General features: G+C 33.3%; 1 protein-coding gene across 1 annotated transcript in view; it reads left to right on the top strand.

Annotated features, from left to right (window-relative positions):
• Positions 1–14,127, top strand: part of Prkdc (protein kinase, DNA-activated, catalytic subunit) — a 162,682-nt gene that overhangs the window by 18,997 nt on the left and 129,558 nt on the right. Inside the window, exons 12-22 of the mRNA XM_076836401.1 lie at positions 300–464; positions 890–1,058; positions 2,277–2,326; positions 3,516–3,641; positions 5,174–5,326; positions 6,853–6,968; positions 7,276–7,435; positions 8,597–8,683; positions 9,124–9,243; positions 9,671–9,830; positions 12,506–12,612. Coding sequence (XP_076692516.1) covers positions 300–464; positions 890–1,058; positions 2,277–2,326; positions 3,516–3,641; positions 5,174–5,326; positions 6,853–6,968; positions 7,276–7,435; positions 8,597–8,683; positions 9,124–9,243; positions 9,671–9,830; positions 12,506–12,612 — 1,413 coding nt within the window. The remainder of the gene's footprint in view (positions 1–299; positions 465–889; positions 1,059–2,276; positions 2,327–3,515; positions 3,642–5,173; positions 5,327–6,852; positions 6,969–7,275; positions 7,436–8,596; positions 8,684–9,123; positions 9,244–9,670; positions 9,831–12,505; positions 12,613–14,127) is intronic.

Here is a 14,127-nt window from a genome sequence, read left to right as displayed (position 1 = left end):
TGTTTAAGTCTGGTCTTCCTGGGATTGCCTAGCTTCATAAGGGCACGGACTGCATGTGACCCACCATCTAAACAGTACCTAGAACATAGTTAATCAAAAAAATGTTCTGTGTATGAATAACTAGAGTGTGATCACAGCTTAGTATAAAAAGCATCTTAATAAGATATTTTATATAAAGTAAACAAGTAAGTAGTTTGCTAATATCAGTTTATAATAACATGGCTTAACATGACATCCTAAGTAACTTTGTTTTGATGTGGACAAGTTTGATGAAGAGTTATGTTTTGCTTTTCTTAAAGCCTTGTAAGGTTATAAATGCAAAAGATGTTGACTTCATGTACATTGAGCTCATTCAGCGCTGCAAGCAAATGTTCCTCACCCAGACAGACACTGTTGATGACCATGTTTATCAGATGCCCAGTTTCCTCCAGTCTATTGCAAGTGTCTTGCTTTACCTTGACACAGTAAGTGAAATTGTTATAAATTGTGTACAATTTGAATATTTAATCTTGTTTTTTTCAAATAATTTAGTGGAGTCATATCTACGTTCCTTTAGTGTAGGCACTATTGTGGTCAATATGACATTTTAATAATATTTTTTATTAATAGACTTCCCATTAGTAACTTGATTTCTCAGCCAGAGAAGATAAAAGTACGTGTTTCTTTTTCTGTTCTAAAAATTAAGAATCACTGCTTGGGATACAATTGTGCCTTAACCATCAGATAATTTTATTCTAATTTCTTTTAGGCAGTCATAAGCATTAAGCTTGGCAGAGAAGTTTTCATTTATCTAAAACATGCTTAATGTAGTTCTAATTGGTTTGGATATTTGTATTATTCATATATTTATTCTCTCCTTTAACTTTTAGTTTGCTTTTCATTTCGCTAGGTTCCTGAGGTGTATACTCCAGTTCTGGAACATATCATAGTGGTACAAATAGACTGTTTCCCACAGTATAGTCCAAAAATGCAGTCAGTTTGTTGTAAAGCCATAGTGAAAGTTTTCCTAGCCTTAGCAGAAAAAGGACCAATTCTCTGGAATTGCATTAGTACTGTGGGTAAGTTTGCCATTCATTCTTGTTTTTGTTTTTTAATTGATAAAAAAAATGACAGTGGGGAATGCATTACAATTCTTATACATATATACCACAATTTTTCATATCTCTGTTTGTATATAAAGTCTGTTGACACCGAATTCATATCTTCATACATGTACTTTGGATAATGATGTCTATCACATTCCACCATCCTTGCTAATCCCCTGCTCCCTTTCTTTCCTTCCCACCCCTCTGCCTATCTAGAATGCATCTAATCCTCCCATGCTTCCCCTCCCTACCCTGCTATGAGTCAACCTCCTTATATCAGAGAAAACATTTGGCTTTTTTTTTTTTGGGGGGGGGGTTTGGCTAACTTCACTTATCATTATCTTCTCCAGCGTCATCCATTTACCTGCAAATACCATGATTTTATTCTCTTTTATTGCTGAGTAAAATTCTATTGTGTATATACGCCACATTTTTTTTATCCATTCATCCACTGAAGGACATCTAGGTTGGCTCCACAGTTTAGCTATTGTGAATTGTACTGCTATAAACATTGATATGGCTGTGTCCCTGTATTTTTAAGTCCTTTGGGTATAGTCCGAAAAGAAGGATAGCTGGGTCAAATGGTGGTTTCATTCCCAGATTTCCGAGGAATCTCCATACTGCTTTCCATATTGGCTGCACCAATTTGCAGTCCCACCAGCAATGTATGAGTGTACCTTTCTCCCCCACATCCTCACCAACATTTATTGTTGTTTGTCTTCATAATAGCTGCCATTCTGACTGGAGTGAGAGCATTCTTGTTCTTATGATGATGAGTAATGAATACTTAATATATTACATAACATCTGCTAAATTCCTTTGTTTTAGGCTGGGAATGTAGCTCAGTGGTAGAGAGCCTGCCCAGTATGCATGAGCCCCTGGATTTAATCCTCAGCACTGCAGAAAAATAAATAAATAAATAAATAAATAAATAAACAAACAAATAAATAAATAAAAATAGGATTCTTTTGTATCTTAAAACCCTTTTAGAGAATTCTTAAAATTTTGGTGGGTCAAAATATTTTTTTCCCTCATACTTAGTTTCTGAATTTAATAGTTCAAATTTTAAAACTAAGGATATTAACAAATTTAGAAAAGAAATCGAGAGGTGAAGTTATAAAAATTGTTTTTGTTGCCCATTTGGTTATATTTTTCAGTGTTCATTTTTATTTTTATTTTTATTTTTTTTAGTGCATCAGGCTTTAATCAGAATATGTTCTAAACCAGTGATCCTTCAAAAGGTAAATTCTGAATCTAATGTTTCAAAGTAAGTCTTTTTTAATCACTGGAGGATAGAAATGTTGCTGTAGTTTTAGTATGTAAATATATAAAAGTGGCCTTTCTTCTTCATTAGCCATGTCTTACATTTTAAAAAATGTTGGTCATAATACCTATATTGTGTGAGGTGAATGTATTTCTCACAAGATATGAAATTCCTCAGCTGGGTGCAGTGGCGCATGCCTATAATACCAGCAGCTCAGGAGGCTGAGGCAGGAGGATCGTGAGCTCAAAGCCGGCCTCAGCAAAAGCAAGGTGCTAAGCAACTCAGTGAGACCCTATCTCTAAATAAAATACAAAATAGGGTTGGGGATGTGGCTCAGTGGTTGAGTGCCCCTGAGTTCAATCCCAGGAACCAAAAAAAAAAAAAGTGAAAGATGAAATTCCTTAAACATAACTTTACTGTGTGTGTGTGTGTGTGTGTGTGTGTGTGTGTGTGTATTTTATATATATACATATATATACATATATAATGTGTATACACACACACACTCACACTTTTTTTTGTGTGTTTTTTTTTTTTGTGTGTGTGATGCTGGGGATTGAACCCAGGCCTCGTACGTGCCAGGCAAGCATTCTACCAACTGAGCTAATCCCCAGCCCTGTTTTATATATTTTTACGAAAAAGAAATGTTTTCTGGGCTAGGGTTGTAGCTCAGGGGTAAAGCTCTTGCCTAGCACATGTAAGGCACTGGGTTTGATTCTTAGCACCACATAAAAATAAAATAAATAAATAAAATGAAGGTATTATGTCCATTTACAACTAAAGAATCTTTAAAAAATGTTTTCTCTTTTGAAACTCTAGGATAAAATACTAAGGTATATTATGGGAGACATACCTTAGTTACTAGAAATTATAGTAAATAGGTTAAGATGAGAGATTGAACTGTGTAAGAAAAGAGAAAGAATGATTTATTGTGCATCTGGTGGATAATATGTCAAAATAGTTTTTGGTTTTAGTCACAGAACAATCATCCTTTTTTCAGCTTCTTTTTATTGTGCTTTCAAATATGTCTTCCTTGATCTGATTGTATAAGTCTCCTGCTGGTTGCAGTTTTAGTTAAGAAAAGTCTGAAAATCAGCAAGTTCTGGTAGCCAAGCTGCTTTTGTGAGTACATCAGTCAATATTGGCTTGCTTTCTTTCTGGCCCAGGGTGCTGACTCTGAATCTAAAGACCAACGAGCCTCAGGGGAGGTTAGAACTGGCAAATGGAAAGTGCCCACGTATAAAGACTATGTGGATCTTTTTAGATATCTCCTGAACTGTGACCAGATGATGGTAAAATTTATAATTTTAAAGCTACAAATGTTCCCCAGTTCCTTTTTTTCAATAATTATTGACTAAATACTTGTTTCAGAATTATGTTGTGATAACTTTAAAAAGTTTTTAAAAAATTCTTCAAGTAACGAAAAATTAAAATAGTTGAAGACAAAGTGAGACTAGAAGCTGGGTGCAGTGGTGCACTCCTGTAATAGCGCCTAGGCTGAGATAGGAGGTTTGCAAGTTTGAGGCCAGCTAGGGCAAAATAAAATAAAAAGACCTAGGATATCGCTCAATGGTAGGGGTGCTTGCCTAACATCCTTAAGGCCCTGCATTCATTCCCAAGTACTGTAAGCGGGGAAAAAAAGTGAAACTAGGAAAAAAGTTAATTGAATGGAATACAAATGTAGAGCTCTTTAAAATTAATTACTGTAGCTAAGTCCTTTTTTTAGCTTCATGGGACAGGATAATGTAATTGGTAGTAAATTATTATTTTCATCAGGTCCAATGTCTTAGGAAACAAAAAGTATAACAGTATTATCACCAGAGAACTATCTCACCCCTTGCCACTTTTTTTTTTGGGTGCTAGAGATTCTCATGCATGCTAAACACACAATCTACTGTTGGACAATACCTCCAGCCCTCTTTATTTGCTTAAGATAAAGATAAATCCAATTGGTTGAATAGGTGTGAAGGTGATTAGTGCATAGTTACTATTTACATTAATTATATTAGAATAATACCTCCTGCCTACCATTATTCTGGTAGATATTTCTTCAGTTTCTACATTAGGCTTGGTTGCCTAATGTTTTAATATATCCATTGACAAAGCATTGATACCTAGGGCATGCAACTTTTTGTCAATAGATAATTTCTATCTTGTCAAAAAATCTTAGGTTTTTTTTACTTTTTTTATTGAGTTAAAATAGAATAGCATTTATTAATTTTATCCAAAATATTTATTGTATGTAATGTTAGATATCCCTATATTTGGAAGTTAAATCCCATAGAATGTGTGAGAATAGGCAGAGAAATTAAGACTATAATTTTGGAATGATACAATAGCTTCACTTTTAAAGAAATGGTAGATTATACTTTCCAGTTTATTGTGAGGCTGGGTATATATTTGCCTATTATGCATGTATGTGTTTACACATGTGTACATATATGTGTATGTACACAAACAAATAGTGTATATGTTTCTTACATTTGTGTGTTTATGGACATTTGCACACAAATTGTTAGAGTAATGTTTTGACAGGGCTTTGTCTAAATCTTCTCATTCACTACTATGTACAAAGTATTTGGTAGATGACTATATAAGTTGTATTATCTGACTGAAATGATGCTGTAATAAGGATTTCAAAAGGTTTTTGAAGCTTGAAAACTTCAGGTAAATCTGCCACAGTTTACATATCACTGGTTCCATGATACCTAAAAATACAAGAACCTGTGTATGTATCTTTTTAAAAAATATCTTAATGCTTATAAATACTCATCCTAAATATTTCTTTGTACAAAATTTTGAAGTTTTTTTCCTTTATTTAAAGGATTTTATTTTAGCAGACGAGACATTTCTCTTTGTGAATTCTTCCTTTCAAAGTCTGAATCATTTACTCTATGATGAATTTGTAAAATCCATTTTGAAGATTGTGGAGAAATTGGATCTTACACTAGAAAAACAGACTTTTGGAGAACAAGAGGTTAGAATTTTTTGTCAATAATATTGCATCATTTTATACTAACTTTCTTTGCATGTAAATATTCAGGGAATAATAGCACATCTTTAGGGGGTTGAAGCAAATTGATTTCATTGGGTGGGATTACTATATGCCATTGATGCTTTTCTGTTGGATATAGACTTATTGTACACAAAATGTTATCAGTGGATTATTCAGAAAGCAATTTCTATGTTTAATATGTTAAAACTTATATTTTTTTAATTTGCTAGGTTTATTTCTCACTTTGATAGATGAGACTTTTTACAGTAGGAAAGGGAAGCGTGGGGTTCCTTGTTTTTTGATAAGAACACTCCAAACTGGGGCAGAAAATATCAAATTTGCTCTTGAGATATTAGAATGCAGGTAATAGACTGAACATACCCAGGGTTTGTAGCCTGGATAATAGGTAAATCTTTGCTTGAAGTTGCTAGCGTGGAGCTGCCCTACTCTTTTCTGAGGTGTCTGTAGAGACAGCAAACCACAAGACTGAGACTAGTGTGAAAGGGTTAGAAGTTTCATTGGAAACTTTTAGTTTGCTTTGATCATAGTGATAATTTTAGACGCATTTGTGCTTGTTAGAGTTCACGTGTATGTAATTCTACTGCACTTGTGAAGGTTCATGAGAGATGATGGGATAATGGAGAGAATATGCAAAGGGGAAAAAATGGAAGTGTTATAAGGCCATGGCCACATTGGCTGTATTGTACTTGTAATGTGCTGTTTTTTTATGCTGGGTGATAGAAACCAGTGTGAGTTGAATTATTTTATGTGTTGTATGCTTGTTTAAGATAATTTCATTAAAAAACAAAACAAAACAAAAAACTCTCCAAAAGGATATTTCCTGGAACTGTGTCATCCAACATACAAGCATTTTAGAACACTTACTTGTTCATCTTCATTCAGAAGTGTTCGCTGGCTTCTCTTTCTCTGTGGTCCACTCTTTTGACCTGTGCCAGCAGGTCCCCTGTCACCTCTGTCATAACTGGTCTACAGTCCTTTTTAGGTTCTGTCTCTGTGTTTATAACCTGTTGTTTAATATTAGAATTTGAATATACAAATTGTATTTGATAACATAGATTTGGTAACACAAACATAATATGTTTAAAATTAAACTTCATGTACTCCCCCAAAATTACATTTTTCGTTGTCTTTCTTATTACTGTTCATTATTCTTTTTTTCCCAGTTGGAAACCTCCAAGTTATCATTGATCCTTCTTAACCTTTTACAATTCTGCCTCTGTCCAAGTATCACTGCTGGCTTCTTGAAGAAATCAGACCCTTGTTTTATTTCTCCCATTCTTTCATCACTTCATGATTTCTTTGGTTTTTCTGTTGCTTCAAGTCCTGTTGTTCCTCCCGGACTGCAGGCTCTTAAGAACCTGTCTCTGCCTTTATCAGGTTTTCATTCTTTCCTCATAGCATCAGGTCTAGGACAAGAAGATCAAAAAGTTATTTGTTGAATAATATGTGATCGAATAGTACAATGTTTGGTACAATTAATTTTTAAGGATGAAAATGAGGCTACTGGTGTTTGGGTGATCCCGACTTCAGATCCAGCTGCTAACTTACATCCTGCTAAACCTAAAGATTTTTCAGCTTTCATTAACCTGGTGGAATTTTGCAGGTACTTTGTAAAATTTTAATTATTTAAGACTGAAAATTATTAGTAATTGGGTATAATAGAGGAAATACCCTTAAATAAATATAAGAAATAAAATAGTATAAGGATTTAAATCTAAAATCATTTATATATAGACCTTTAAAATATATCTAAATGAGCCTTTTAAAAAATCTAAAGGTAGATTAAAAAAGAATTTACTTAAAATGTTATACAATAGAATTATAATTTTTATAACCCATATATTTTTAAAGATAAATAAAAATTAGTAGGATAAAAATTTCTACCTTAAACATTTAATTTGTTTTTACAGAGAGATTCTCCCTGAGAAACAAGTAGGATTTTTTGAACCTTGGATGTATTCATTTGCATATAAGTTAATTTTGCTGTCTACACGGTTGCCACTTATCAGTGGTTTCTACAAATTGCTTTCTATTGCAGTGAGAAATGCCAAGAAAATAAAATATTTCGAGGTAAGAATTTTGGAAAATATGGTTTATTCTTGTGTTTTCATTCTTTTTTTTTCCCCTTTGGAAAAAAATGAGTGTATATGATGCATTATGAAATATGTGTGATTATGGCATATGCAGTTTTAAAGTCTACTAATTATATGTATATGTGTGTGTGTGTATGTATATTTGCATGTATTTTTGTTTGTTTGTTTTTGTGGTACTGGGGATTGAACTCAAGAATGCTCTACCACTGAGCTACAACCTTTCTTAAAAAATATTTTTATTTTGAGATAGAGTCTTATTAACTTGCCAAGGCTGGCCTTGAATTTGTGACCTCCTGCCTCAGTTTCCCTAGTCACTGGGATTATAGGTGTGCGCCATCACGTCTGGCTTTATTATATATTTTTATTTTCATTTTTTTGGGAGGTGCTGGGGATTGAACCCAGGGCCTTGTGCATGCGAGGCAAGCATTCTACCAACTGATAGAAAAAAATATATATATATATATATTTTTTTTTTTTTTTAAGAGAATCTTTTTTTTTCGAACCCGGGTCCCACTTGTGCTAGGCGATCGCTCTACCCCTGAGCCACAATCCTAGCCCTTATTATATATTTTTAAAAGTTAATATTTGAGTGTCAGTTGGATGACTGTCTTTGAAAAGTTAGTAGCATTTTCTGCTTTGATTTTTAACCACCTCGCTAATTTATTCAAGATTCCTAGGAATTTTTGAATTGCAGTCATTATTTGTAAGTTGTGGGCTATATACTTAGCTAATCAGAAACTCTGGGGGCAAGCCTGAGTGATTTATGCAGCAATTCATCCAGATATTTTGGTGCCTTCTGAGTTTTGAGAATGACTGTGATAGCATCCATGAGGCTCCATTTTGTCACACAAGTACTCTGCTTGTGTAATTTCAGGAGAAGCAGGTCTCCCAGAACACAGATATCTTACTGGAAGACGGAAAGGGAAATGGACTTAGTTCAGCTTCCCTCTTCCTGTTCTATTTCTTATTGGCCTCTGCCTGGAAATGCTCTTATAGCTGAGTCTCTTTTTTTTCCACACTGGACTTTGGTAAAGTGGAATGAGTTCAGCCTTCTGGAGAAAGGTTGGGAACTGCTGGATTAGAATATAATATTTCCTAATTCTTGCTTAGTGTACTAATTTGCTATTTTATTTGACAGGGAGTTAGTCCAAAGAGTCTGAAATGCTCTCCTGAGGACCCAGAAAAGTATTCTTGCTTTGCTTTATTTGCAAAATTTGGCAAAGAGGTAATTTTTAAGTGATTTATCTTAGTGTTTTATAGGTTATTTTTAAATGAATGTGTATTGAAAAAATCCTAGTGATCATAAGTGACATAATTTTTTTAAAAAACTGGTTTGCTAAATTCAGATTGGAAGTTAAGGTCTTTAAAAAACTAACAGCAAATCATTGTGTTTCAAAAGTACCTTGAATTCCCTTAAAATAATTCAACTGAGTGATGACAACTCAAAATCAAAATATATTTCTTAATTTTTTCATATAGAGGGGAATTAGGCCCTTCAACAAATTATCTTGGAGATCAGTGGTTAGTTTGTAAGTGAACATGGTCATGTCATATAAAGTCTATGTGCTCATTCTTTGTATTTGAAAATAGACTAAAAGTTTTAAAATTGATTTTCAAATTGTAGTCTCTCTTCAGATACTTACTATTGTGTTATTTCTCATCAAGGTATCAGTTAAAATGAAACAGTACAAAGATGAACTTTTGGCCTCCTGTTTGACCTTTGTTCTGTCCCTGCCACATGACATCATTGAACTTGACTTTAGAGCCTACGTTCCTGCATTGCAGGTAGTTGAATTTTTTTGAGCAGACCCACATCTTCATTGCTATTATTTTTCCTAAAGAGCATGGAGATACCAAGGATCTCCATGCAGAACCACATATGCAGGCTGCATGAATGGCTTAGCCTCTGCCACTTCCCAGCTTTGGTGCTCAGGAAACCTGACATGGCCTCTCTGAGCTTCCCTTGCAGGAAAATGTGAGAATTACACCTTGCATATGTTGGAAGTCCGTAGTAAACCACCAGTCTTGTGGACTGGTGCTATTTGTTTTCCTTGTGGTGACCTGGACTGTACCCACATACCTCCAGCAATGTCTGGGCTCCTGTGGTAGAATAATGGTGTATTACACAGAAACCACAATTAACTGGTGTTTTTTTTTTTCTTTAAATCTCAAATTCACCATTTTTCTCTTTATCATGTTTGGATTGACATAGATGGCATTCAAGCTGGGTTTGAGCTATCCCCCACTGGCAGAAGTAGGTCTGAATGCTCTTGAAGAATGGTCAGTTTACATCGACAAGCATGTAATTCAGCCTTATTACAAAAATATTCTCCCCTGCCTTGATGGATACCTGAAGACTTCCACTTTATCAGGTAAGGTTTAAAAAAATTGAAATATGCATCATGATTAATAGGACTGTTCATATTTTTTGAAACTTTTAAAATTTGAACCCAATGTTTTCATTATATGTTTGTTTTTATTCCTTAGTTATCTCAGTGTAATTGCAACAATAGGAAATGTAATCAAGGCATTAAAATATAAGATTTATAAAATCTTCAGGGATAGAAACTCTTTGTAATTCCTAATATACTACCTTGCAAAGAATTTTTGAATAAATCAGACAAGAATTAAAAATATCAGAAGCCAGGCATGATTGCACACACCTGTAATTCCAGTGGGCTTGGTGGGCTGAGACGGGAGAATTGCAAGTTCAAGACCAGTTTCAGCAACTTAGCGTGACCCTGTCTCAAAGTAACACTGAAAGGGCTAATAAGTAGAGTACTTACCTTTCATGTATGAGGGCCTGAGTTTGATCCCCAATACTTCCAAAAAAGAAAGGAGGAAAAAAAAAAAGTAAATAGTGATTTTGTGTTTTTGTTGGATTTTTATTCATTTTTAAAATATAACTGATGAAGCTAAGAATTGGGGGAAAAAAGGTCAATGGAGAAGAAATAGGTTTAGGAAAAGATTTTTAAAGAAAAAATCATCTGACCAGGCAAAAAATATTACTAATCAGGGAATGTAGTACTAATAGTCAAAAGGCTGGATTTACTTAAATGAGAATGAAAAGGAATATTGCCAGGTGCAAGCAAAAATGAAGATTCAGTTGGGAGAAAGACTGAAGTATTAGTAAGTATTTTAGGGTTTTAAATTTTACTATATTAAAAGTGGAAATGAAGTGTTTTATTTGTGAAGTTTTACCTATGTAAGTCATTATTTTGTTATTAAATGTTATTGTCTTGGAAACATTACTTAGAAGTTATCTGACAGATTTTACTGTATCTAGTTGAACCATTCTGAATATATGTTCAGAATTCTTGAAAAAAGTTCGAATTTTGGAAGATTTTTATATAAATGATTGTGAGTCTTGTTTTAGGGATGAAAAAATTTCATAATAGTTAATCTCTATAGTTTAGGCTTTTAAAATGCATATTATATAAGGTGTACTGCTATTTGAGTAGTTGACAAAAATTCATACACTTAGAATATACAAAATAGCAAAAATCTATGTAGTATTTTTATTTTTTGTTTTGCATTTGATTCTGTTAATTAAGTTTTTGAAAAGACTTATGTTTTAGATTAATGAAGAAAGTTGCTGTGATCGTTTCAAAGGATCTGTCTATTGATAGATGTGTGTATTGTAGACCATATGATGATAGAAGCAGAGTAAGTAAAATTAACAAGAACATCATGTTCAAGGCAACCACTGTTTTTAGTAACTTTGTACTTGATACATCAAATTTCCAGAACAGTTGCATGAGTAGTAAAAAGAACTACTGTATACTTCACCTGGATTCCTCACTTACTAAGCCAGTTATTAAGATTTTGTACCATTTGCCTTTACTTTCTATATCATGTGTGATTTTGTGTGGGTGTATATATTTATACAGGACTTTTTTTTGTGTGAATTCTTTGTAAGCTGCAGGCATCATGGATCTTTACACATCAGTGTCCCATTGTGTACTTCCTAAGAGCGAGGACTTCCTTTTATATAACTACATTATTCTTATAAAAAATCAGGAAATATGGGTACATACTCTTCTAATATATAGTCCATAATAGTTATTTTCATTTGTCCCATTAGTTTCTTATATAACTATATTTTTCTTGATCTAGAATCCAGTGTAGAATTTATATTGTATTTAGTTGTCATTACTCTGTGCCAATGTCTTGATTTGAACGGTTGTGGGGTGGTTTTTTGAGACACTGTTGATGCACCCTGAAGAATTCAGGAGTGGTGGGTTTTTACTTGTTCAGGCAAGGAATTTTTTATTTTACTTTCAAATTTTCTATTTATGATTTGTTTTAAAAATAGGTAGTTTATAGAGGTGTACTTTAGGACTGTAAATATTCTTGTTCCTCATCACACTTTCACTATAATTGTTCTAGTATTCCTTGATAGTTCTTCCTTTATTATTGTGATAGTTAGAAAAGAGTATTTTTCAGGGCTGGGAACATGGCTCAAGTAGTAGTGCGTTCACCTAGCATGCGTGAGGCACTGGGTTCGGTCCTCAGCACCACATAAAAATAAAAAAATATTGTGTCCCCCTAAAGCTAAAAAATAAATATTAAAAAAAGAATATTTTTCTACTATCTCTAGTACTTCAATCCTAGTTGATATTCTACTGTAAAAACCAACTTTTTCTCTTTTCCTTTATTTTTTTATCTATATCGCTTGGGACTCATGGATTCTTATTTTTCCAGTGGGTTGATTTTGATGGTCAGATGGTAACAAATTTGGCTTGTATATGAGGTGTGGGATCTGGCTCCAGCAGCAGGTTGTATGTAATTCAGGATCTTCTGATGAGTCTGTTCCAGTCTAAGAATCGGCACTATTCAAGGAACCATGATCCTTTTAGTAGACAGTGGTGCTTAAAAACAAGACAACCAGTGTGAATACTTTATGTTCTAGAAACTTAGGTTTTTTTTCATCATAAATAAGATTAGGATTTTAATGTTTATATGTTTGGTAATAGAGTGTATTCCCCTTAGTATTCATCAAATAAATGAATGCTATTTAAAATTGATTTTTGTTTACTGTTGTTAGATGAGGCCAAGAACAACTGGGAAGTGTCAGCACTTTCTCGAGCTGCCCAGAAAGGATTTAATAAAGTTGTGTTAAAGCATTTGAAAAAGACAAAGAACACTTCATCAGTAAGATATCCTTTGTATTTTCTTTACCTTATATAATACAGAGATTAGAAAAGAATCCTCACTTGAGATGTTAGTTGTTTTTACATATAAATAAGTGTAGTATAGAAGTAGTTTCAATATGTTTGGCATGAAAATATAAACTATATTAATTATTTGGCTGTTAACTTGATGTTGTTGTCCTGCTCATCCTTACCCTTTAAATGTGTTTAGTGAATAATGCAGAGTAACATGGTTCATTTTCAACAAGCAAATTGGAATACTGATACCATGGATATGTAAGATTGATTCATTCTTTTTTTTTTTTTTTTATTAAATATTTATTTATTTATTTATTTAGTTTTTGGCAGACACAACATCTTTGTTTGTATGTGGTGCTGAGGATCGAACCCGGGCCGCACGCATACCAGGCAAGCGTGCTACCACTTAAGCCATATCCCGAGCCCCTGATTCATTCTTAAATACAACTTTATCAAGTTCATGCTAGTTTTGTGCTTTTTGGTGATAATTTTTTGACCAGTTTTTTTTTTGAGATGAGCTGTATGATGTGATAGGAAATAATGATATAAATGGTAAAAGCTTTGTTTAGGGAAAGTATCTATTTTTGGTATGAAGTGAAAATTACAACTTGAAAAACTTTTAATGTTGAAAATTGATAAGTAAAAAACCCTAGCATAAATGCTTTCTACGCTATTATTTTTGGTAACTTTTGATTGAAAGACTTGCATGCAACTAAAAATGATTTTATGAATTTTTAAAATAACTTTATCTCACATAAACAAAGATGGATAACATAACTTGAGCATATCTTTAGTTTTACAAATATTATTTTTTCACAGGTACACAATTCCTATTCCCTAGGCTACCTATTCCTTAGGACAGCTTTTTCTAAGTGAGGATCCCTGCATTCCAGGGTGCAAGACCAAAGCTGTTTCTGTTGACATTTGCACCATAATATGACAGTAGGCAACACTGTTGTGGTTCTTTTTAGCATTTTATTGGCACTTGCCTCTAGGCACATTCTGGAAAGTTAGTCTAATCCAGTGAATCAGTATTTTCAGATGAGCAATACTTGAAGTTACCAAGTTATGCACAAGTAAAAACATTTATTCAGATATAAAACAAATCAAGGATTTTAATGTAATCCAGTTCATTGATAAGGTTTCAAATTCCACATTACAATAAAAAACTTTTAAAAACTACCAATAGTATACTTTTGGTGTAATATCAAAGAACTGTAACCAGAATTATGTTAAAAAGACTTAAAATGCTCCTCCCTCTTCTAGCTACGTGATTCTGTGAGGCCTAAACCCCGAAACTCACAATGTGCCAAAAGGGATCTGCACTTATGTGAAACAGGGCTCCCATTCTGAGGATTTTTGTTTGGAAAATTGAGTTACTTTTCTTGACAGTATGTCATTCATTCACTTGTAATGTGTTTAGTATTTTAAAAATAATTATTTAAATAATTTAAGTATTCATTTCTCATGTAATAAGTATTAATGAGTGTATTTTAAA

Source organism: Callospermophilus lateralis, chromosome 16 (assembly GCF_048772815.1).
Source record: "Callospermophilus lateralis isolate mCalLat2 chromosome 16, mCalLat2.hap1, whole genome shotgun sequence".
Lineage (NCBI taxonomy): Eukaryota > Metazoa > Chordata > Mammalia > Rodentia > Sciuridae > Callospermophilus > Callospermophilus lateralis.
This window is presented reverse-complemented; position numbering and strand designations above follow the sequence as displayed.